At 43.9% G+C, this 25,600-nt stretch overlaps 1 protein-coding gene across 1 annotated transcript in view; it reads right to left on the reverse strand.

Moving 5' to 3' along the window:
• Nucleotides 1-25,600, reverse strand: part of CACNA1B (calcium voltage-gated channel subunit alpha1 B) — a 286,673-nt gene that overhangs the window by 90,609 nt on the left and 170,464 nt on the right. The window contains 9 exon segments of the mRNA XM_044305824.1: nucleotides 1,637-1,699; nucleotides 7,621-7,727; nucleotides 8,707-8,774; nucleotides 10,297-10,414; nucleotides 10,553-10,625; nucleotides 10,927-11,058; nucleotides 12,055-12,167; nucleotides 12,319-12,431; nucleotides 14,224-14,433. Of these exon segments, the coding sequence (XP_044161759.1) occupies nucleotides 1,637-1,699; nucleotides 7,621-7,727; nucleotides 8,707-8,774; nucleotides 10,297-10,414; nucleotides 10,553-10,625; nucleotides 10,927-11,058; nucleotides 12,055-12,167; nucleotides 12,319-12,431; nucleotides 14,224-14,433 (997 nt within the window).

Raw genomic sequence — 25,600 nt, forward strand, 5'->3', positions numbered from 1 at the left:
TTTTGCAACTGTTCTTTGATTGACAGGTCCAGGCAGTAAAAAGGTTTTCACTCCCTGGCCCTGTCAATCAGAGTGGAGAAGGGGTGGTGGTTCGAGAGAGAGTGGGGCCTCCGGGAGTAATGGCAACGCCCCCGTTGCTCCCAGAGGCTCGCGTGCATATATTAAAACATCATTTTTCTCCGAAATGCACAGATAAGGATGGGACCAAAACAGATAGCTTCTGCTGACCAGCGCACGTCTCAGCTCGGCCTGTTTTACTGCTATAAATCTACTGAGAGATGCCCTTTAAGCTTCTGGATGTAAACTATGAAGGTTCTTGTTCACTTACAGAAGGCAAAGACCTTGATGATAGTCATGAAATAGTCATCAAAGCAGAAATTATATTCATTTACCATGTTTCAAAACATTAATTACAATTAATTACAAGGGGTTGTCCCAGAATGACAACTGATTGGTGGGGATCTGACCACTCCATCAGTCATGATGACGGGGGTCCTGTGTCCAAAGTGTGAATGGAGTAGCGCTTGAACCCTGCTGAGTACAGCACTCTGCCATCTCCAGCAGTCCCCTACAGTTTATATCAAGCAGTATTGTGCATGCTAGACCGCCATTCCATTTATATGGGGGGTCACGGGACTCCCATTCTCATGATTGTTGGGGTTAATGTTTGTTGGAACCACACTGGACCTGTAGATAGGGGATAATTGTCATTCTCAGACAACCCCTAGGGGCTTTCTGAGACTTTTATTCTGTTTGCCCATCCATCAGTATCTGATCGGTGGGAGTTTAACATTTGGGACCCCTGCTAATCAGCTGTTTGAGATTGAGAAGGCACCGGCTCTCAGCTTTTCTTAGGCCAGTGACATCACATTCATCGGTCACGTGGCCTAGGCGCAGCTCAGCCTCAAGTGAATGGGGCGGAGTGTGATACCAAGCACGGCCACTATGCAATGTACGGCGCTGTGCTTGGTTAGCAGCGAGAAGGCCGCAGCACTACTCAAACAAGTGATTGGAGGGGATCCTGGGTGTCAGACCCCCACAGATCAGATAAAGCCCCCAGATAAACCAGGGATGGCCAACCTGCGGCCCTCCTGCTGTTGCAAAACTACAACTCCCAACATACAGCTGTAGGCTGTCCAGTCATGCTGGGAGTTGTAGTTTTGCAACAGCCGGAGGGGAGCAAGTTGGGAATTCCTGCTCTAAACGTATATGTGTCTCACTAGGGGCAAACAGATAAACAGACATATAAAACTTTGTCTTTAGTAGAGGCACACAGACATAATGACAGTAATCTGAGCAATTCATCTACAATGGTAAGGGGTAAGAGGGGGGGGGGGATACTGGAAGGAAGGGATGTCAATGAAGAGAGCATAGAGATGAGAGAGAAGGAAGGAAAGGACATCATGGAGGTTATCAGCAATGCGGTGGGGGTGCAGAAACTTTAAAGAGAAGCAATGAAGCACCATCTTGGTGCTCAGCCCGGCGTACAACCACTGGCGCCCAGAGGGGAGGATGAATGTTAGGAGGGGGGGGGGGGAGTATATATATATGCTCGGTAGATATATATATATTTTAGTTATATAGATCGATAAATCAGAAGTCCACACAGTGAATATTATAACATAGGGCAACTCACGGTGAATTTACGTTGGAGACAGACGGGCTGCGAGATATTGCACCTTGAGTTTGCTTTACAAAACTGCACATGCAAGAAAGAAAAGTGAGAAACAAAATATATCAAACCAGAGCGGACATGTGGACGGCGGGAAGGGACCAACATTTTACTCCGGGCGGGAACATCCAAATCTCATGGGGACACTTTAGGGAAAACGATGCGAATAGGGAGTAAAACTTTGGTTCTCTCCTGCTTTATGACGAGAAAAACGAACCACAACAAATTAAAATAAGAAAATTAAATGAAATCATTAAATCAACAGAATTCAGGAGGGTAGAAAACAGGAGGTGAACGGATGGACGAGTGTCAGAACAAGGGGGGAGGATAGAAGGAGCACATAAGAAGGATGAGGAGAAGTGTGGAGGATGGGGTCAACTGTGGATGAGGAAATGGCAGAGAGGAAAGAACGTGAGGACGGAGGAAGAGTGCCCTGGTCCTAAATCATATTATCACATACTAATATCTATCTATACATCTAAACAAACACTCCTGGGCAGCACCACCAACCAAACGTACAAGATGGAGTGCCAGCGGCTGAGGCAGTGGTCCTATCGCCTGAACATCCATTAAAAATACGAGTACCGCTGCACTTCCATAAAGTGACATGTGCTTTATTCACCAAAAGGCGCAACGTTTGAGCAATGCTTGAAAAAGGTTCCATGGAGTGAACCGAAACGTTGCGCCTTTTGGTGAATAAAGCACATGTCACTTTATGGAAGTGCAGCGGTACTCGTAATTTTTAATATCTATCCATCTATCTATTATCTATCTATTATCTATCTATCTCATATTTATCTGTATCTATCTCTCATATCTATCTATCTTTCTATCGTATCTCCTTTCTATCTCATATCTATCTCTCATATCTATCTATCTATCTATCTATCTATCTCATATCTATCTATCTCTCATATCTATCTATCTATCTATCTCATATCTATCTATCTATCTATCTATCTCATATCTATCTATCTATCTATCTATCTCATATCTATCTATCTATCTATCTCATATCTATCTATCTATCTATCTCATATCTATCTATCTATCTATCTATCTGTCTATCTCATATCTATCTATCTGTCTATCTCATATCTATCTATCTATCTCATATCTATCTATCTATCTATCTAATATCTATCCAGGGCCGTCTTTACCAAGGGGCAAAAGGGGCAGCTGCCCCGGGCCCAGTTGCTCCTGGGGGGCCCCCCAAGGCAGCTGTCTCTTGAGCCCTGCTAGCCACTGCCCTGGGTGTCAGGCTGTCAGCTACACAGGGGGTGCTGCCATGCCATGACTGCCGGCAATGAGTCCAGGCAGCGTACTGTGTTAGAGCTGTGATCTAAGACCTTAGATGACATCATCACCATGTGACCAGTAACTTAGCAATATTAGTGTTGCAGGAGAAGTTTGCCTTATCTGTGGAGCTTTTTTGTGTGAAGATGACATCAGAAAAAAGGTGACAGGGGCTGTTATGCTAATATACTGTAAAATACTGTATAGTGGGGTGCTGTATACTGTGTGGGGGACTGTATACTCTGGAGGGGGCTGTATACTGTGTGGGGCTGTATACTGTGGGGGGCCTGTATACTGTGGAGGGCCTGTATACTGTGGAGGGCCTGTATACTGTGGAGGGCCTGTATACTGTGGGGGCCTGTATACTGTGGGGGGCCTGCTGTATACTGTGGGGGGCCTGCTGTATACTGTGGGGGGCCTGCTGTATACTGTGGGGGGGCCTGTATACTGTGGGGTGCTATACTGCTGTACTATATACTGTGGGGTACTGTATAGTGTGGGGTGCTATACTGCATACTGTGGGTTGCTGTATACTATAGGGTGCTATACTGCATACTGTGGGGTGCTGGGGTGCACTGTAACACTAGGGTGAGCCGAGCCCTGGCTTCCTTCCTGCAGAGCGGTGCCCACTTCCAGCCTGAGCCCAGCTGCCCAGAGCACTGATCCTGAGCCGCTTGAGTCTTCAGAACTGGAAGTATTTACAGTCATTCACTGAACTCTACCAGATATGTGGATTCTTTGTGTGTGTGTTGTGGTGGAGGCCGTGATTGCCTGCTAAGGTGTGGGAAGGCGGGATCCAGGGGGCCCAAGTAAATTTTTGCCCAGGGTCTAATCAATATTAAAGACGGCCCTGTATCTATCTATCTCATATCTATCTTTCTATCTATCTATCTATCTATCTATCTATCTATCTCATATCTATCTTTCTATCTATCTATCTATCTATCTATCTCCTATCTATCTATCTATCTCCTATCTATCTATCTATCTATCTATCTATCTATCTCATATCTATCTATCTATCTCCTATCTATCTATCTATCTATCTATCTATCTCATATCTATCTATCTATCTATCTATCTCATATCTATCTATCTATCTTATATCTATCTATCTCATATCTATCTGTCTATCTCCTATCTATCTATCTATCTATCTCTCATCTATCTCTCATCTATCTATCTATCTATCTATCTATCTCATATCTATCTATCTCATATCTATCTATCTATCTCCTATCTATCTATCTATCTATCTATCTATCTATCTATCTATCTCATATCTATCTATCTATCTCCTATCTATCTATCTATCTATCTATCTCTCATCTATCTCTCATCTATCTATCTCCCTCATAAATAACGTCTAGCATACTTTGGTCTTCACAGATTGTCACCAGTCTTATCTCTAGTCTACATTCGTCCATTAGACAGGTTGGGAGTCATGGTTAACGACATAATGACCACAGTAGGAAAAAAAACACATAATAAATAATAAAATTTAAAAAAAAGAAATGCAAGGCAGCTCATAGAAAGTGTCAGCTCTTCAGAACAGCAGCCTCCATCAACCCTGAAAGCCTCAATTTGTCATTTTACAATCCCCGCCATCAGATGGTTAAACCATCATGGCGTCGATATCTGATGTAGACATATTGATTAATAAAACCATAGGGCAGTGAGTCGGACTGCCCGTGCCTCCAGAAGATGGTCGCGCCGTCCTCGTGGGGGCAGTCATTTGTGGAGTGATGACTTGTTAAATAATCTGGGCCCCATGCAACGACCATATCCATTTTACTGCCTGAATGAAGCAGAGGCCGGCCTGCCTTGTTGCCCATAGCAACCAATAAAATCCATGTTTGATGTTTACTGTGCAGGTTAGAAAATGTAAGCTGAGCTCTCATTGGCTACCATGGACAACAAGGGAGGACGGTGCTCGTCTCAGGTTGAGGCCTTGTTCAGATAGCGGTAATGATTTCCGCTTAGCATGTATGCCGGGAAAAGCTCCCGATGTACAAACCAAGCCCATCCCTAGGGTCCCATTAACCCAAAAGGAGCCTTTTGGCCCCAATGAGGCCAGCATATAGCAGTGTACTGATAGGTATGGAGTAGTTGCCAACTACTGATTTTCAGAGACAGTCCCGGGCTGTGCCAGGCCAAAAATGGGCAGGGCTAATGATAACCCAGTCCATAAGTGGGTGTTCCTGGGCAGGTTTTTATTTTTTGGATGCCCCAATTTTACCTTTGATACCTATGGAAAACTATACTATTCTATGTAATGTATATGTGGTATACGTTTATTACAATGGGCCCCTACGGTCTACGTAAGAGAGATATGATACAGAATACTGATAACTGGTCCGTTATTGACGGATTGTTGACCACTGACGTACAATGCGCCAAAAGTATTCAGATGTACATGTAATTTTGGCTCGTCCATGCGTCAGAAATATGAAACCTGTGCAATGTGCAGTATTTTGGTGCACCTACTGGTAAATGTGCTGGGACACTGGAGGTCCCCTAACGCTCACATCCATCCAGTTTATACATGGTCAGAAAATGGAGAAAAGCTGCAAATGTTGGCGCAAAACTGAAGCTTCTGACAAAATTTGGGCTTTTTTTTTACGCCAGTCGCATCACTTTGATACATCCCCCATAATACTCTACATTCTGATTTTAGGTAGGAGTCTAAGACTTCCTTTAAAATTCTCCTCCTTGAAGTTTTTATCTATATTATTCGGTCACGTTATTCCCGTTTTGGCGTAATTTAGTGGCGGCCATCGCTGCTCCCAGAATTTAATCTGCCTAGTGATGCATTTCTCAAAATAGATAGATCTGCCATTAGGGTGGGAGCTGTAGTGGTGGCCATATTGGTTGTCACCCAGCTTCCCAAGGAACAGATTTAATTATATATATATATATATATATATAAAAATTATGGAGTTATGTGATTTATATATATTTTTTCGAGGCACCAGCGGTTTGGGACGTTTTCGCAGTATCGCCAACAGTCATATAGGCGGGGTGGTGAATTTAGGCGGCCATTTCTATGCATCCATCTGACACATCTGCTTTCTACTCTATATGTTGGAGGGAGCGCGGACACATTGTCCCATTCCCTGGCTCGTATTATGGTGTGAGGCGTCTATTAGTATGTACGTACTCTCTAGTCTACTCTGGACCCCTTTACATAGGCACTAAATGGACTCTCTATTCACTGCAGCACAGAACCACTGTAGATAAGATTTTGCCCGTGCATTACACAGATGCCCATGGATTCTTTGGGTGCCATGTAATGCTTTATTACAGGGAAAACTGTGAAACTGTCAAGCATTTCCCCCGAATAATAAGGATTTATGTGCAGGCTGTATAGATTCCTAGTACAGAGCTGCACAGCCTCTGTGTGCTGCCATAAAGGCTCTGTCAGGCATCGTACTATATTTACAGAGCTATTCCATGTACAGATGGAATCAAATAGAGATAGGGTTTTTTTTCTGTCGGATTCAGGCATATTGCAGAAAGAACCTCTGTATGCCTCAGCATAAAATTGGAGGCATACAGAGGTACAGTAATGGTCCGTGCACTTGAAGGTTGCATGGTGCAGTAAGTAAGTCTGTCTGCTTGAGCCCTAATAGTTTAACCCCTTAAAGGGCATCTGTCAGCAGTTTTGTACCTATGAAACTGGCTGACCTGTTGCATGTGCACTTGGCAGCTGAAGACATCTGCGTTGGTCCCATGTTCATATGTGCCCGGATTGCTGAGAAAAATGAAGTTTTAATATATGCAAATGAGCCTCTAATAGCAACGGGGGCGTTACCATTACACCTAGAGGCTCTGCTCTCTCTGCATCTGCCACTACCCTCTGCACTTTGATTGACGGGACCAGGCAATGAAACTGTCATCACGCTTGTTTGGTCCTGTCAATCAAAGTGCAGAGGGTGTGGCAGTTGCAGAGAGAGCAGAGCCTCCAGGTATAATGGTAATACCCCCAAAGCCTTTTTGCATATATTAAAACATCATTTTTCTCAGCCATGTTGGCCCATATGAACATGGGACCAACACGGATGCCTTCAGCTGCCAAGTGCACATGGAACAAGGTCAGCCACTGTCATAAGTACAAAACTGCTGACAGATGCCCTTTAAGAGAGCAGATCCACCCTACAATAAAATACATGCATGATCTAGGGTCTGGACATAGATTGCTCATTGGGGCTGTTACAAAGTGTTGCAGCCTGCTTGAGGTATTAGTCTAAAAGGGGCTAAAAAGTGATAACCAAAAATAATTCTCAGAGATGTGGTCACTTTCCTTGCAGTTGGGGGCACTGATGAACACTGGGTTGGGAACTGCCGCAAAGCATCACGGACCTGACATTCAGAGTGAGGAAAATTGAATTCCTGGCAATATTTCTTAAAAATAGCCCCAATGTCGGGTTTAGATTTGTAGGCCGATTTTATAAAAATGTATGGGATGGAAATTTCCAATAAGTTAAGAAAGCTGGATCCCTACAGATTCCCATAGTTATTTGATTTTACCAGTGGGCAGAACTATTATATTGCTGGTTGGCTGTACCTAGACTGGGCATTCAGCCAGCACTGGGAAGGATGCACTGGCTGAATACTAGGAGAAGGGCACAATATACGGTATGGTTCCTTACGCTGTAATTGAAAGATTCGCTGCTGACATGGGACTGACTTCTGCCACTTCCTTGGCTTTTTGCAGTGCCAATTTTTGATTGGTTGCTTCTTCCATCTCTTCCTCATCCTATAACAGGAAAAACTAATTTTGTAATCCAAACAGAAGAAAGTGGCACAAGCACTTTACAAATACACAGAAAAAAAGCACCTGTGATCTCCAGACATAGCAATGCTAAGGAGAACACTGGGTGCTTTGTCGGCATCCCGGCATCATGCATATTGCAGAAATAACCTCAGTATGCCTCAGTCTGAAATTAGTAAGGGTCCATGCCCTTGAAAGTTGCATAGAGCAGTAAGCAAGTCTGTCTGCTAGAACCCTAATAGTTCAAACCCTTAAAGGGCATCTGTCAGCAGCTTTGTACTTATGACACAGGTTGACCTGCTACATGTGCGCTTGGCATCTGAAGGCATCTGTGTTGGTCCCATGTTCATATGTGCCCGCATTGCCTCTAGGAGCAACTGCGGCGTTACTGTTACACCTAGAGGCTCTGCCCTCTGCACTTTGATTGACAGAGCCAGGCAGTGAAAATGTCATCGTGCCTGGTCCTATCAATCAAAGTGCATAGGGCGCTGCAGTTGCAGAGAGGCTCTAAGTGTAACGGCAACGCCCCCGTTGCTCCTAGAGGCTCATTTGCTTATAATAAAACTAAATTTTTCCTAGCAATGCGGGCACATATGAACATGGGACCAACACAGATGCCTGAAAAAATCTGCAAAAAATCTGCCACCTCTAGAGGATAGGTGACAATTGCTTCTGTCCAGAATACCTCTTTAAGATCACACTTTCAGAATAGATCTGCCCTTTAAGACGACTACTCTTTATTTAGTCATTATGGATGTTATTTTAGTGTTGGGGGTGGGGGGTAGAACACGCTCCTTACCCTACAATACCCCAGTCATGTATTCCTGATGTAAGGACGAGCAGTGGAGTAGTCGTGCTCTGCAACCTCTATTTAGAATATGCTCCAGTCACATCGGGCCACAGTTAACATAGGCAGAGAGAGAAATCATTTATAGCAGAGCTTTCCAGCGAAATAATCACATACCTTGGTCAGTTCCTGTGCGTTAGCCAGATTGTCAACAGCAATAGCTAAGAATACATTCAAAAGAGTATCTTACACGGTCGGACGTTAAGGAGGGAACATCAGGTTATGAATCTGTATTCAGCTCCTACTATATCGGCCATAAAATACTAATGTACTGTATGCCGAGGAGACTTCCAATCTGGAACTATTTTTATCCCTAATGCTGTAGGGTTGATGACTGAAATGTGAAATTTTAGCTTTTAAGGGAGTCTGTCAGCAGCTGTGAGCCCTCAAAACTGCTGACAGCACTAAAGAGGTGTTGTGAAGAATTGTGCAGACATACCTAGAGGGATGATAATGCAAGTTGCATGACCGGAAATTTTTTGTTTGTTTCCACCTGCACCAAGTCCGCAAGTGCCAAGGGGGTGTTACCTGCAGGTTCAGTGCCCTGGGCTCACTGAACGCATCCCAACTCCTCCCACCTGCCCTAAGTGACAGCTGTAGTGTCCAATCAATAGACTACTAGAGCTGTCACTCATCCATGGACGGGCCACCTCTTGGATTCTTGTGGTCTAAGGACTAGGGGGAAGAAAAAGTCAACTTTTTGTTCATGCAACCTGAAGAACCATGGCTCTAGGTCACCCCATCAATTATATAGTGGTGTCAGCAGTTTTGTTCCCTAAGGCTCCCTTTACTAAATGTCAGCAAATATCAAAATCTGACAACCCTAATAACCCTTTTTCCAGTGCGGGAAGGCGTGTGTATCCGACCCGGATACCTCAGCTGGATGAGATAACTAAAATGCGGAAACCATCAGTGGTCTCAGCAAAGTATAGTTTGCTAAGACAGTTTTGTATACATTTTCTTCTGGGCTGGATTTGACTTGGATTGGCAGATAGGTTTGGTAGTGGGATCTGCCAGTCCACACCCTTCCGGCACAGGTATTCCCTTTCACCTGAGCTGATCGCAGGTGAGGCCTGCTCTAATCAAGGAGGCATAAAACCAACCTTCTGTGTGTTAGTCGGGGGGAAGGAAAGGCTGAGGAGGCCTGAGAGTGAGAGAGAAAGGCTAAGGAAGCCTGAGTTTGGGGGACCTAGCGACGCCTGCAGAGGAGAGGGTCGCACGGCTGGAGTCAGACGGACTTCTGGGCCACAATCCCCCAAATGTACTGATATTGTTGTAGTCACAGCCTGGAGGCTGCTGGACTGTTTGGGCTGAGAAAGCCGCATCTGATCACGTGTGTGAACTGGGTTCTTTAGAGGTGAGTCAGGGAATGAATTATGTATTAGGTAGTGCCTAGACAGGCAGGAGTTATTTTGGTTGCTGTATTATGCTACAGTGCTAGAAAATAAAGCATTGTTTGGACTTCAATCCGGTTGTCTGCGAGAAATCTGCGATTGAGACCCCCTGAGACAGAGCGCTCCATTACACCAGAAACACCACCCCTTTTGTCCACAAACTGTGTCTGGTATTGGAGATCAACCCCATTTAATTAAGAAAACATATACTATAACTTTGCTGGGAAAATGTTTTTAACAACTTTTGAAAATCCAAATGATCTATGTCGATGGCCAGTTTTAGATTTTTTTGTTCAAAGCTTCCAAAGGATACAGTTTCCAAACAATGTCAGAATGATGAAATAAACACAGGAGTACATTCCTTTGCTGACGCCTCCTTGTGACTCGATGCCAAAGTACATGACGGTGTTCCAGTCCTCTCCTGTCAGGATCTGCCAACAAAGTGAAACATGGAAACATGGAAAAAGATTATAAGGTAAAAGTCATATTCAATGGGTAATCCTAGCAGAAGTGCAAGCTCTAGTAACCAACAAAACAACTGTTACCCTGAGCTCGCCATAGTAACTCACCTGAAACACAGTTAGTATGGCTGTGGGGAAGGTGTCAAAATTTGTATTTCGTGTTTCTTCTTCAAAGTAAAATCTGAAAAATTACACATTTATATAAAAACATACAAACCACTGATTTGTAAGGCAAGAAAATAAAATCAAGTATTGCATCCCCCCTATATCATAAAGAGGCACAGAAGAGCTGAACCAACTTTACAATGTAGCTACCATCATACAGCTACACATATCTCATCTTCCTGGACCCCTGTGATGAATTCAGTTCTGTTGTCACTATGTGACCGCAAATGAGACCATTTATCAAAACGCATGATCATTCAGGATTTACTAGCACATGCAATGTGAACGTAAGAGTCTTGAAACTCATAGATACTCACTGTCCCCCAAAAAGTTGCATTCCAAGAAGAGCAAAAACTACAATGAAGAGGAAAAGCAGGAATAGCAGGCTGACAATGGACTTCATGGAGTTTAGTAACGAAACCACCAAGTTCCTGAGAGAGTTCCAGTACCTGGAAGTAAAAGACACACAGATCAAGGGCTCGTCAGACTTAAAGGATCAAATCTACGTAGACAATAAAAATACAGTAAATTAGCAGTTTCAGAAAACGTTGGCTTGAAAATTGTGTAATTCTAATTTTTGTTAAAAGAGGTTGGCTGTGCAGGATTTATATATTGATGGACAGTGGCGTACATAGAGAAGTAAGGGCCCCATAGCAGGGATCAAACCAGGACCCCACACAGGACAGAAGGGTTTCTGCCCTAAACCCCTTTCAATGACCCATGGGCTATTGTTTCCACTGCCTTGTTTTCTAAATGTTGTTCCTTTAGAGCAGGCATGCTCAACCTGCGGCCCTTAAGCTGTTGAAAAACTACAACTCCCAGCACGCCTGAACAGCCTACAGCTATCAGCCCATAGCAGGGTATTGTGGGAGTTGTAGTTTTACAACAGCTGGAGGGCCGCAGGTAGAGCATGCTTGCTTTAGAGGGTAAAGTCCTGACCAAGTTTTCACCCCAGTAGAAGAGGGGAGGATCCCAACTGGGCCCCCTCTTGCCCTGGGCCCCATAGCAGTCGCATGGTCTGCTGCTATGGTTCATGGACTATCCTATCTAATTATTAAGAAGTTGCTGGTTTGTGTGCGGATGCACACAGTAGGGTATTTGTTTGGCGCACAAAAGGACGACCTCAGTCAGTGGACTTTGGTGAAATAGCTGTTTTTATTGTTCACTAGACAACGCGTTTCGGAGTTTATAACTCCTTTATCAAGTCTTATCGGGCGTCAGCAAAGAGACTGGCCAGATGGCTGGAGCGTCTGGTTGAGCTGGAAGAGCTGGGTAGTTTAGGTACCAACTTGTCACTGGAGCTACTCTAAAACAGACGATCGCCACGGATGCGGGTTGACAGACCCCCACAATCACATATTCTTGGCCTATCCAGAGGATAAACCATCAATATTGAAATCTTGCACAGGCCCTTTAAGGTGGATAGAAACAGAGGGTTTTATTACTTTGTGACCTTGAAGATACGGAGAAGGCGTAAAGCTCGGAGGACACTGATCCCAAACGATGTTCCTGGTTTCACTGCTGCCCAGATCACCTCAAAAATACTTCCGACGATCACCTGCAACAGTAAGATGGTGCTACATTATGGTGCGTATTTTGTACATTGTAGATGGGACCCTTTTATCGAAGAAAATTGCTAAAGAGTATAAAAGACAAATGTCTAGTTTTGGTGGGAATGTATTATAAGGCAAACACTTATAGTCACCTACCCCAAAATCAAAACAATTGAAGGACGAGTGGAAGTAATTTCGAGGTCCCAAGCCATACATCTTCATGGACATTTCCGTCAGAAAAAGCCCAAGGAAAACAAACTCTGCAAAATCTGAAGGGAGATGTAAGTGTTTTTTTTTACTTCAAGTAATCTTCTTTCACCTATTGGAGGCCGCCATGTTGTGAAGTCAGGACCAGTGATGTCATCATGAGCCAAGAAAAACACTGCTATACTCCATACTCCTGAACCGCGATCATCCCTGGAGCTCACTCTTTCAGTCTACATATATTCTTCTGCAAAATGGCGGCCTCCAGATGAATTATTTACAGATGCACAATTTTCACGGAGGCGCAGACCTGAGGCTGCATTGAGCATATGACCCGTTACATTTTCCTGACACAAACAATACTTTGATATATACTTTGCTGCAGCTAAAGTAGGTTAAACGTCAACCGTGATATAAATAGTAACCTCGCGCCTGTAATAAGGAGCCTTAAGAAATGTTCTGCGCTTACATCGCATAGCACCTGCTCATTGACACCCCTTAGGGGCACCAGGATTGTTAAATGGACCAGCATCCCTATTATCTAAAGGACTTGAAAAACCTGGCTGCTTTCTTCGGGCTTTCGATATTGCAGCTCAGCTCCTATTCACTTCAATGAGACCGAGCTGCAATACCAGGGTAGGCGTGGTGCTGTTTCTGGAAGAAAGCAGCCATGTTTTTCTAATCATGTACTGCCCCTTTAATATGTCATCACTAATAAAAAAAAATAAATAGCAGATTGTGAATGAATTTTAACACTTTGTCTGTCTTATTTGGTCGGCCCATACCGATACTACAAGAAATACTACAGTCAAAAAATATGATCACTTTCCAACTATATTGTTTGGCTCTAATGCATCCAAAAAATAAATAAAAAATAACAACAACAAAAAACTAATAGTATTAATTACAATTCTACCATTTGAACATACAGCTCCTATGCAGACCTAAGTGTCTCCATGGTTACAGACTACAAACAAATCAAGTGTGTAGTCGGACCATACCGCTATGCTCCCCCTTCTTCTTGCTTATCTACAGGCAGTTTTACGTAAGGGAGTAACATATTACTGCAGGACCAGGCTACACATAGGGGTTTTTTTTTTAACCTTGGAGACACATACTTTTGCATTGGAGCTGTATACACAATACAATGGGAAGATTTTTCATCGAGACAACTTACAAAGTTGCTTCATTTTAGAGCATCAGAAAAAAAATAACTGTGAAAGTCTACATACCCTTCAATGATGACCCTATATTGCATAGTGTGTAGACTGAAAATGCCATTGCTACAAAAAAGGGACGGTTCTAAAAAAAAAATGATGTTTTTGAGAGAGTAGCGGCTCTGATCTTGGGGCAAAAATGACTGCCCCTGTCTGCAAGCTTTAACCTCTCACGCACATATTTCAGAAGATAGACCTGAAAGTGTTCTGGACATTTTTCTCATTGGTTCTATGGTAAGTGGGACAGACTGATGGAAATCGAGGTCTAGGGCTGGACAGTTTATTAGACTTACTTAAAGGGATTGTCCATTTTTAATACTTATTGAAAAATCTAATATATTTAATAGACTATTACACCGGTGGTGGAAGATGGAATCTCTACCCACTTCTTGAACCTTTTGGGACCCCTTAGCATTTGGATTTAAGCAACCACCACTGTCTAACCACACAAATATAGAAAGTAGAGAAACTCAAGCTGAGGATTTTGCTGATCTTTTCTAACCAGGCCCCAAAAAACTAAAGTACAAAAATATATACAATAGATTTGATTTCTACAGGGTGTTTTTAGGTGGTGGAGCCATTAAGACCACACACGTTTAGCCCATGTTGACTGTCCACCATAGCTGTCCCTGGTACTTACATAGGGCTTTGGTGAGCCATGCAGGCTGGTTGTAGTGTACGATGGCAACACAAAGAGTGTTCAACGCCACCACGCACAGTACAAACCAATAGAAACTCTGGGCCTTCACCATACGGCGGATGAAGAATCGGAACATCTTCTCCTTGCGTCGAAGGTATGATGAGCTCTCGTTTTTTCCACCTTTCAAGCTGGAACGGGCAAAAGGAGAACCTGCAGGGGGGTAGAATGCAAAAACGTCAATGGGTTTTCTAGGAATCTTTAAAAAGTGTGACAGTCACAGGAATGGGTCTTATGTATCAAAGACTTTTCCAGGTACCCCATACCACAACGGAAAGTGCCCCCTGCTCCAGACTTGGTGTAAGCTTAGACCGTCTAAACCTGCACCAGAATAATCACTCAGGCTGGATGATACACGCGGGGATAGACACTTTTGTCTAGCTTTATAACAGCTATTGGTTGCCTTACTTTGAGACAGAATTAAGGTGCAATTTTGGCGCAAAATGTATGCATCTTCAGCCACTCCTCTTTCCCGCTAAGCCCCACCCCTTCCTGCTAAGTCCTGTTCCCTTCCTAAGCAGTTTGGAAAAAAAACTGCAGAAACCCTAGTTTTGCCAAAATTGGTACAGACAAATTAATAAATCTGGGTTAATTTATTTTTTCAGTTCCTCATTGTTTTCAAAATCTTTGCTTGCTATCAGTGAATGGAAACATTTTGTTTGCATACAGAGGCTGAAAACCCATACACAACTAATACTACACAATTAAATCTAAGCTAGAGAATCCTCCATGAGCTCAACAATAGAGATTAGCGAATCTATTCAGAGATTCGTTCTGAATCTCTGTTTTTTTAGGCACTGAATTTGGTCCGATTCGGCCAAATCTGGTAAACCGGCGCCCAGCGCATAAGCCATCAATAGTGTTCTGTCACCACCAGGCAGGAGGTAATTGCCACCGTTGCAGTGGCAATGATAAAAGTAGATACAGTTACACCTGGGATGGGCGAAGGGAAATATATATATATTTTTTAATTAACTAAACGAGATAGAAGCTTTTCATTAAAAAAAAATCTGTGTTTTAGGGTACTTTCACACTTGCGTTTTTCTTTTCCGGCATAGAGTTCCGTCACAGGGGCTCTATACCGGAAAATAACTGATCAGGCATATCCCCATGCATTCTGAATGGAGAGTAATCCGTTCAGGATGCATCAGGATGTCTTCAGTTCAGTCGTTTTGACTGATCAGGCAAAAGAGAAAACCGCAGCATGCTACGGTTTTATCTCCGGCGAAAAAAACTGAAGACTTGCCTGAATGCCGGATCCGGCATTTTTTTCCATAGGAATGTATTAGTGCCGGATCCGGCATTCAAAATACCGGAATGCCGGATCCGTCCTTCCGGTCTGCGCATGCGCAGACCTTTAAAAATGATTTTTAAAAAAAAAACGGATCCGTTTTGCCTGATGACACCGGAAAAAACGGATCCGGTATTGCAATGCATTGCAATGCATTTTTCTGACTGATCAGGCATTTTTCAGACTGATCAGGATCCTGATCAGTCTGAAAAATGCCTGATCAGTCAGAAAAAATGACATCCGTTTGCATACAGTTTGCCTGATCAGGCAGTCAGTTCAGGCAACGGAACTGCCTGCCGGAATCAAGCAACGCAAGTGTGAAAGTACCCTTAGAGGACTAGAGGGGGTTGTATACCAATTTCAAGGGCAATTGGAGCAACTTTGGTTCAGAACAAATCGATTCGGACCCGGACCAAACTTTTTGAAAAATATGTTGAATCCGAAACAAAACGAATCTTGGAAGATTCGTTCATCTCTACTCAACAACCTGGAATTCTTTTTCGCACTGATACATTGTAGCAAAACTTTCAGGACACAAAAGTGATTTTTGCTGCTGATGTATTGAACTATTGCCCAAGTCCCAGGGAAATAAGAGGCCCAAACTCACCTCTGGGTTGCCTTCGACCCACTTCTCACCCGTTTTAGGGAGCAATTTTAAATAGGCAATGGTGCGCACACTGGCTTCCCAACATGGAGCCCTTCAATTCATATAAGGCCTCTTTGACACATCAGTGAATTGTGGACGTGTGCTCACTGTGGTCTCCAAGGACCGCTCATGCATCCACTGGCTTCAACGTGTGTATTCACACATCAGTGGTTTTCCAGGGACACCACGGAAGCATGCCCTGCCTATTCTGTCTGTGACTATGTATCCTTCATGCACATTACTATGGGTCCGTAAAAAACACGGACACAACACAGATGTCGTCTGCATTTGGTCTGCCGTTTTGAGGGATCGTTGCTAGAAGATGCTATGCAATTGATTTTAAGCCTAGCAGTGTCCATAAAATACAGACTGAAAATCACGGAACCACGGATCAAGGTCTCATACACACGACCAGATGTATTTTGTGGTCTTCAAATTGGATATCTGGAAAATACAGATACCGTCCAAGTTGAACCCACATTTTTTGCAGACCCATTGACTTCGATGGATCCACGGTCTGCATTTTTGCAGCCAAGTATAGGACATGTTGTAACATTTTTGCAGACCGGATAAGAATGATTCCTGTGCTTTCCGCATCCATACGTCCATTCCGCAAAAAGATATATAAATATGTCCGCAAAATTAGATCAATGGGTCTGCAAAAGAAATGCAGAAGGCACATGTAAAGCATCCGTATTTTACGACTCCCGGACGAAGGATTGCCGAAACGCGCTTCTGGGTTGGTGCCACCCTGGACGGAGATACATGATGGGTATTTATATGATATTTTTTGATACTATTGTAGCCAGTACTTTTTCTGGTCTATTTGATGATTATTTGATATTGCCCTTCTGTCCCCTCCAGTGATGCCGCCATCTTACCCGCACTGTTATCATTTTTGAAGTGTATTTTTAACCTCCCTTTGTATTATCTGTTAAAGTATTTTCATGGTAATTATGCAGACTGGCAACTTTTTGTAGGTTTATTCGCATCCGTATTTTGCGGATAAGTGGTTTGCGGGCTGCATGAGGCCTAAACATGGATGGATTGATTGAAGAATTAAAACACAAAGTACATTTGAAAGTTTTAGAATCCAGAACCTCTCCTTCATCTTTACTATTGAGAAAATGATTACCGAACTGCATGCCCTTTAGGCAGGTGCCCATTTTCCTAAAGGGCAGCTTAAGCATTGATCAATACAGGGCTTTAATTTGGTCCATTACATTTCGAAAAATCACGCGTCCGTAGCCCAGATGTCTCGATAGGATGTTCTAAATCTCACAATGGATCGGTTACATCTGGAAAGACGTTATAATGGAAATGTCTCCTCTTATCACATTAGCACCGGCTGCACAATCTGCAATCAGTCAGTAATTGGCTTGAAGGAATTTTGGTAACGACGTTAACCACAGACCCAATCGAAGGTGTTCAGAGATGTCCTTAAATCCAAGGAGACGTTCCCAACCTTAATTATACATTGCTTGTCCAGAATTTATTATTTATAAGATTGGCCACTGAAGCAGAAGCTCACGTACATATTGAGGTTACAGCAAAAGAGGAGGACGGGGGAACTTAGCGTTGCTCAAATTTTAGATATGACTCATCTAACAAAGCCTGTGAAGTCTCGACCCTGGACAATGCCGCTTTGTGCACAGAACTCTATTTCCCGAGATAAAAAAAGCTCTGTTCAACCCTGCAAGGGTCAGAATCGCGTAAAAAGAAGACAATTCCTCTTTGATTTTTACAAGACACTAAGGTGCGCCATATCCAGTATTGTCAAGTTGAGGTACAACTATTCTATGTGAACAGTTTATGTGTGATAGAGCTGGTAATACTCTATAGCAGGACAAGAGCATGGCCATTTATATGTTACAGTTCTGGTAGTGAGCATTCGTATGTATGGACGATCAAGTACTCTACAACTATTATCATTACCAGTGGTTGGAATCATTCCTTAAAGGGAATGTCCATTTTACAGCCTATTGAACACAGGTATAACTAGCATAAAAAATCACTTCATTGTGTACATACATAAAATTACTTGATGAGTTACATCCTGCATTACACTCCAGAGCTGCACTCACTATTCTGCTGGCGGAGTCACTGTGTACATACATTACTTATCCTGTACTGACCCTGAGTTACATCCTGTATTATACTCCAGAGCTGCACTCACTATTCTGCTGGCGGAGTCACTGTGTATATACATTACTTATCCTGTACTGATCCTGAGTTACATCCTGTATTATACTCCAGAGCTGTACTCACTATTCTGCTGGTGCAGTCACTGTGTACATACATTACTTATCCTGTACTGATCCTGAGTTACATCCTGTAATATACTCCAGAGCTGCACTCACTATTCTGCTGGTGCAGTCACTGTGTACATACATTACTTATCCTGTACTGATCCTCAGTTACATCCTGTATTATACTCCGGAGCTGCACTCACTATTCTGCTGGTGCAATCACCGTGTACATACATTACTTATCCTGAGTTACATCCTGTATTATACTCCAGAGCTGCACTCACTATTCTGCTGGTGCAGTCACTGTGTACATACATTACTTATCCTGTACTGATCCTGAGTTACATCCTGCATTATACTCCAGAGCTGCACTCACTATTCTGCTGGTGCAGTCACTGTGTACATACATTACCTATCCTGTACTGATCCTGAGTTACATCCTGTATTATACTCCAGAGCTGCACTCACTATTCTGCTGGTGCAGTCACTGTGTACATACATTACTTATCCTGTACTGATCCTGAGTTACATCCTGTATTACACTCCAGAGCTGCACTCACTATTCTGCTGGTGCAGTCACTGTGTACATACATTACTTATCCTATACTGATCCTGAGTTACACCCTGCATTATACTCCAGAGCTGCACTCACTATTCTCCTGGGACTGTTTGACAAAGACACCACAAGTGTCGAAATGCGTCACAGGCATATATGTGACAATAAACACAATTATTTAGAACATCTGGAAGTGAGTGCTGGCCCTTCATTACTACTCTTACATGGGATGCCAATCCTAGGAAGCGAGCACCACGAGGTTTATCTGCAGTGCCGAACTATTGGATAAAATATTCTGCTGGTGCAGTCACTGTGTTACATACATTACATTACTTATTCTATACTGACCCTGAGTTACATTCTGTATTATACTCCAGAGCTGCACTCACTATTCTGCTGGTGAAGTCACTGTGTACATACATTACATTACTTATCCTGTACTGATCCTGAGTTACAGCCTGTATTATACTCCAGAGCTGCACTCACTATTCTGCTGGTGGAGTCACTGTGTACATACATTACATTACTTATCCTGTACTGATCCTGAGTTACAGCCTGTATTATACTCCAGAGCTGCACTCACTATTCAGCTGGACCGTCCATCAGACATAGATTGCACAAGTGGTAAGAAAACTCAGACTGGCTGAATGCTATAGGAACACGACAGTATCGCAGTGGAGGCAGCGTTTCAAGGAACACAACTGAACGTCACATTACAGATGGAATGCCAAATAATGGAGCTGTTATTAAAAGTAGATGATCATTTACTGGGGGAATATAGCTGTATGTTTTCGAATTGGAAATAATGTTTTTTATGTTGCGGGCAGCAGGTGGCGCTGCGTTAATAAAACACGATGCCACCTGCTGGCCCATGGCTAGCTTTGGAATGGTGCTGAATTGTCACATAATCTGTTTTTAAGGGCTCGTCATGTGATGAACGGCAGACTGTGAACCTTCTTGAACGATGGGTGACCTCTTTACTTTGTGCGGCTTGCATCTGAAGAGACAACTCTCCTTCCACAACCCCTGCATTGACTGTGCTCTAACAGCCCCTACCTTGGATCTCGAAATGGTTAGGTTGTCCATGAACATGAATGATCCCCAAGCTACCCAAGGCTTCAGCATGGGACTGGTGTGAGATATTATGATGCAGTGGGGTATGACTTCCAGGCGAGGTGCTGGGTGCCAGGTGGTGGATGGCGTTAACAAGCCACTATGCCTTGGCCAAGGTATTTAGATACTGGATTAGGGCCATACTAGCCAAGTCATAAGGAACAACCTGAAATCTCCTGGAAAAAAGATAGACCTTCAAGACAACCGGAAGAGTTGTCAAGTCTCCCGGAAGGGAGCGCTGCAGAAACCTGCCCTATGCCCAGATGGTGGATACGGTATCCTTAGACTCGGTGCCAGCATCAGGACTGCATGTACGGGTTGGTCTAAGGTCTGATACTGAATTATTCAGTGGGGTCAGAAGAAACCTTTGTGTCCGAACAGGTTTTGTGGAGGTCTGTAGAAAAGAGAGGTCTGGTCTGTATATATGGGGATCTTGTACTGTACACATAGGAAGGGTTAGCGGTTAAGGTCTGACGATCGGGTGTGTCTGTTTATCTGGGGTCTGTAATGATGAGTGGTCTGTTTAGATGGGTGGTCCGGTCTGGGGTCTGTCTGGATGGGGGGTGGGGTCTTCTCTGTATAGATAGGAGGGGTCTGGTCTGGGGTTTGTATATATGTGGGGGCTGGATATGTGGTCTGTATATATAGAGGTCTGGAGACCGTATATATAGGATGGGTTAAGGCAGTGATGGCGAACCTATGGCACGGGTGCCAGAGGCGGCACTCGGAGCCCTCTCTGTGGGCACCCACACCCTGGAAAAAGTCTATGGTGTACCAATATGTCGTAGACTTTTCCTGCCATTCAGCAGCGCAGGGCGCACTATGAACAGCACAGGCAGCGCACTGATAGTAGGCAGACTATTGTAGATAAATGATAAAGTACATGGAAGATATTCTACATTGGACTGTAGTATTCAAGGTAAATTGCTGTGTTGGCACTTTGCGATATATAAGTGGGTTTATGCTGCAGTTTGGGCACTCGGTCTGTAAAAGGTTCGCCATCACTGGGTTAAGGGATGGGGTCTGTTGATCAGGGTTGTCTGTTTGTCTGGGGTCTGTAATGATGAGTGGTCTGGACTGAGCTCTGTATTGATGGGTGGTCTGGTGTCTGTCTAGTTGGGGGGGGGGGGGTTTGCTCTGTATAGAGGAGGGGTCTGGTCTGGAGTTTGCATAGATGGGGGTCTGTGTGAGGACTGCATATGTTAGTGGGGTCCATTGTGAGGACTGTATTTTGGGGGTCTGGTGTGTGGTCTGTACTCGTTTTGGGGTGTGCTGAAGGGGTTCATATGTACTGTTTGGGATCCCAGACAATTTTTATTCCTGTTAAATCTCCCTGAATCTTCTCCTAAAAATTTGGCAGCCTAATGGATCTGATTTAGGCCTCTTGCGCACGACCGTGTGCTGGCCGGGCCCATGCTTCACTTGAATGGGGTCTGCGATCCATCTGTTCCGCAAAAATATAGAACAAGTTCTATTTTTTTGCAGAACGGAAGCACGGAACGGAACCCCACAGAAGCACTCCGTAGTGCTTCCGTGGGGTTCTGTTCCGTGCTTCCGTTCTGCACCGCATATCCGGATTTGCAGACCCATTCAAGGGTAATGGGTCCACATCCGTGATGCGGAATGCACACAGCCGGTGCCCTGTGCATTGTGGACCCGCCGTATGCGGCCCTGCAATATGGCCACGGGAGCACAACAGCCGTGTGCAAGAGGCCTTATTGTTCTATCTTTGTGCAAGAGGCCTTATTTTTGGGAATGGGTCCGCGATCCGCGTGCGGCTACCCCACGGTCGGTGCCCGCATGCGGCTGCCCCCCGGCCAGCACACGGTTGTGTGCAAGAGGCCTTAAGGAAAGCCTAGATACAAATCCAATCCAGGAGTGTACATTGAGGAAAAATCTAAATGGGATCTTAATCTTGGAACTGGTCATTGCTACTGTACCCCACATCTGAGGACAGCTGGCCACGTATGCTTGTATGCTTCCATTTTAATCTCTCGACTGGTTGTCCTGGTCATAATGTCCATATTGTGGAAGAAGCCCAACCTGGGCTGGATCCGCTCTGGTCACGGGCCTTATAGTGACAAGGCAGTGACGAGGCCTACTGTTTCGGTTAGCTATATACCTTTAAATAATAGCACGAAGGGTTAATCCCAAAGTCTCCACCTGTCGCCAGGAACTGAAGGATCAATACCTTATTGATTGGTTGGTGGGGGGGTCTGGCTGGCACAGGCTGTAGTAATCCATCTGTAATGGACCTGCTTTGTGTGTCAGTATGACCAGAATGTGGCCCTGATGTCGTCAGTCCCTGTGAAGGCGTCGGTGAGAGCTGGCTGATGCGTGGAATCCGCTGCTCCTGACATTCCTGCAAAAAGCTTTGTTTCCACTTGGGGAATCCTTTGAAGCGTCTGCGAGCACAAAAATAAGTGGGTGTCTCATAAATGAGTAAACCGTCGCTTTAACCTTCTACCTGCAACGGTGGCGCCCGTGACTCAGAAGCCACAGCCATTCTCTGCTTCTCTTAAAGGGGTCCTCTCACTTCAGCAAATGGCATTTATCATGTAGAGAAGGTTAATACAGGACACTTACTAATGTCTTCTGATTGTCCATATTGCCTCCTCTGCTGGCTTCATTCATTTTTCCAGCACATCACACACAGCTCATTCTCACCATAGATTTCATTCTGGCGCACCAGCTGCCGGAGTATGAGCCTAATTTATGATGGGGCCTGTGACTTGTCATAAATTAGTCGCTTTGTCCAGCAGCGCAGAAGATTCTTTGATAAATATCCCCAAAAGTGTATTATGCATGGTTTTTCCACTCAGATTTTTGTGCAGAAAATCCACAGCACAACACAGTCCAAATCCCATGCACGCGGTGCTGAAATCCGCAGCAGTTCAATTGTTTATGCAGATTTCACCCTTTGCAATCCTCAAGTAACACCTGCAGATTTTTAGGTGGAAACTCAGTGAAATCTGCATGGAAAATCTTCACCAGCTACAACGCTGTTTGTGTAGTACTCCAGAGCAGGGGGTATCTGCAAGTAGATTAGTATTTAATATGTTGTAATTGTGCTCAGTATAGCTGTGTATGAATGGTATAGGCAGGGTTAATAATCCTGGCTTAGCCCTTGTAGTAGGTTAGGTGTGGGCCGGCCCCACCCCTAATCTTGAGAGAGTCTCTGACTGGAGTTCAGAGAGAGAGAGAGAAGGAAAGGTCTATGTGCCACACAAGCTACAGAGACTCACAGATCTCTGCATGATCTACAGGTGGGCTGGCCCCACCCCTAACCTTGAGAGAGTCTAGACCAGAGTTCAGAAAGAGAGAGAGAGAGAAGGAAAGGTCTATGTCAGGGGTCGGCACTCTCCGGCACTCCAGCTGTTGTGAAACTACAACTCCCAGCATGCATACTTGCTCTGCTGTTCTCAGAATTCCCATAGTAATGGATGGAGCATGCTGGGAATTGTAGTTTCACAACAACTTGAGTGCCGGAGGTTGCTGACCCCTGGTCTATGTGCTCTCTCTTCTTAGGGCCAAACAAGCTACAGAGACTCACAGATCTCTGCATGATCTACAGGTGGGCTGGCCCCACCCCTAACCTTGAGAGAGTCTAAATTGGAGTTAAGAGAGAGAGAAGAAAATGTCTATGTGCTCTCTCTCTTCTTAGACCCATGATCGACAGAAGGAGAGAATGAGTAAGATGAAGAAGAGAATCAGAGGACCTAGATTCTGCATGTCCGAGCATGGTAGTCAGTAAGCTGCTAACACTTTACTGCAGTGAGGGACACTGTTAAGACACCGTTCACACCTGGACACGATTCAGCCAGTCGTATCTCTAAAACCCTATATCCCGCAGTGGACACTACAGCCACAATTACAAGAGTATAATTGCGGGTGCGTCGCGGGAAAAATGCACTATTTTTCCACGCAAGTGCAAAACATTGTAATGCGTTTTGCAGGCGCGTGAGAAAAATCTGCATGTTTGGTACCCAAACCCGAACTTCTTCACAGAAGTTCAGGTTTGGGTTAGGTGTTGTGTAGATTTTAGTATTTTCCCTTGAAACATGGTTATAAGGGAAAATAATAGCATTCTTAATACAGAATGCTAAGTAAAATAGGGCTGGAGGGGTTAAAAAAAAATATAATAATAATTTAACTCTCCTTAATCCACTTGTTCGCTGCAGTCGGCTTCTCTTCTGTCTTCTTCTTTGCTGTGCAGGCAGGAAAATGACCTGTGGTGACAGTCACTGCGCTCATCACACGGTCTGTCACATGATCCATCACCATGGTGATGGATCATGTGAAGGACCGTGTGATGAGCGCAGTGACGTCACCACAGGTTCTTTTCCTCAAAGATGAAGAGAAGCCGGGCTGCGCGAACAAGTGGATTAAGGTGAGTTAAATTATTTATTTATTTTAACCCCTCCATCACTATTTTACTAAGCATTCTTTATGAAGAATGCTATTATTTTCCCTTATAACCATGGTATAAGGAAAAATAATAATGATCGGGTCCCCTTCCTGATCGTCTCCTAGCAACCGTTCGTGAAAATCGCACAGCATCCGCACTTGCTTGCGATTTTCACGCAGCCCCTTTCACTTCTATGGGGCCTGCGTTGCGTGAAAAACGCACAAAATAGAGCATGGTGCGATTTTCACGCAACGCACAAGTGATGCGTGAAAATCACCGCTCATGTGCACAGCCCCATAGAAATGAATGGGTCCGGATTCAGTGCGGGTGCAATACGTTCGCCTCATGCATTTTTTTACTGATTTAATTATTTAATCATCATCTCAAAGCTAAATCCATTGACATTATAATCAGGCAAAAAAAATAATATAAAGTCTACTACAAGGAGTACATATGTCTGGTGAAATATAACACAAAGTTCAATTATATTTAATAAAATGAAGTAAAAAATTGAATTCTGATAATAGTTTTGCTGTAATGGTATGCAGTTAGTCAAATCCGTGCTGTAATTATTCTGGTATTAATCTAGGTTCCCAGCGTGAGGATTCTGCAGCACTGAATAGTCATATAGATTAAAAAGGATTAAATGGCGATATGGATTGATTAGAATTAACGTGAGGAAGCTTGGCGCTTCGTCCATGATGTCACTCCAAGTCAGGAAGATGTAGAAGGACGTATAGATATTACCGTATGTGTGAAAATGGGAGATGGGTCCCAGAGACTTAGTCCTGTCATTAGCCCCCATAATCTGCTGCGACTGAAACACGGCGGGTGACTGGGTTACATCTGGCCATTATAGTGTTAAAAGAGTCGTCCGTTATTATTTTTTAATTTTCATTTAATACATTTTCTCAATTTCATTGCAAATTTGCCCCCTCCACACATCTTCATTGTGGTTTCACCAAGAGTCCCAGATCCATTACACCAACGCCCAAGGAACCCCAGTGAGTTATTTATGGGGTCCATTGAGTTTCGTCATGGTGACGGAAAAATGGCA

The sequence above is a fragment of the Bufo gargarizans genome, chromosome 9, assembly GCF_014858855.1.
Source record: "Bufo gargarizans isolate SCDJY-AF-19 chromosome 9, ASM1485885v1, whole genome shotgun sequence".
In the NCBI taxonomy this organism is placed as follows: domain Eukaryota; kingdom Metazoa; phylum Chordata; class Amphibia; order Anura; family Bufonidae; genus Bufo; species Bufo gargarizans.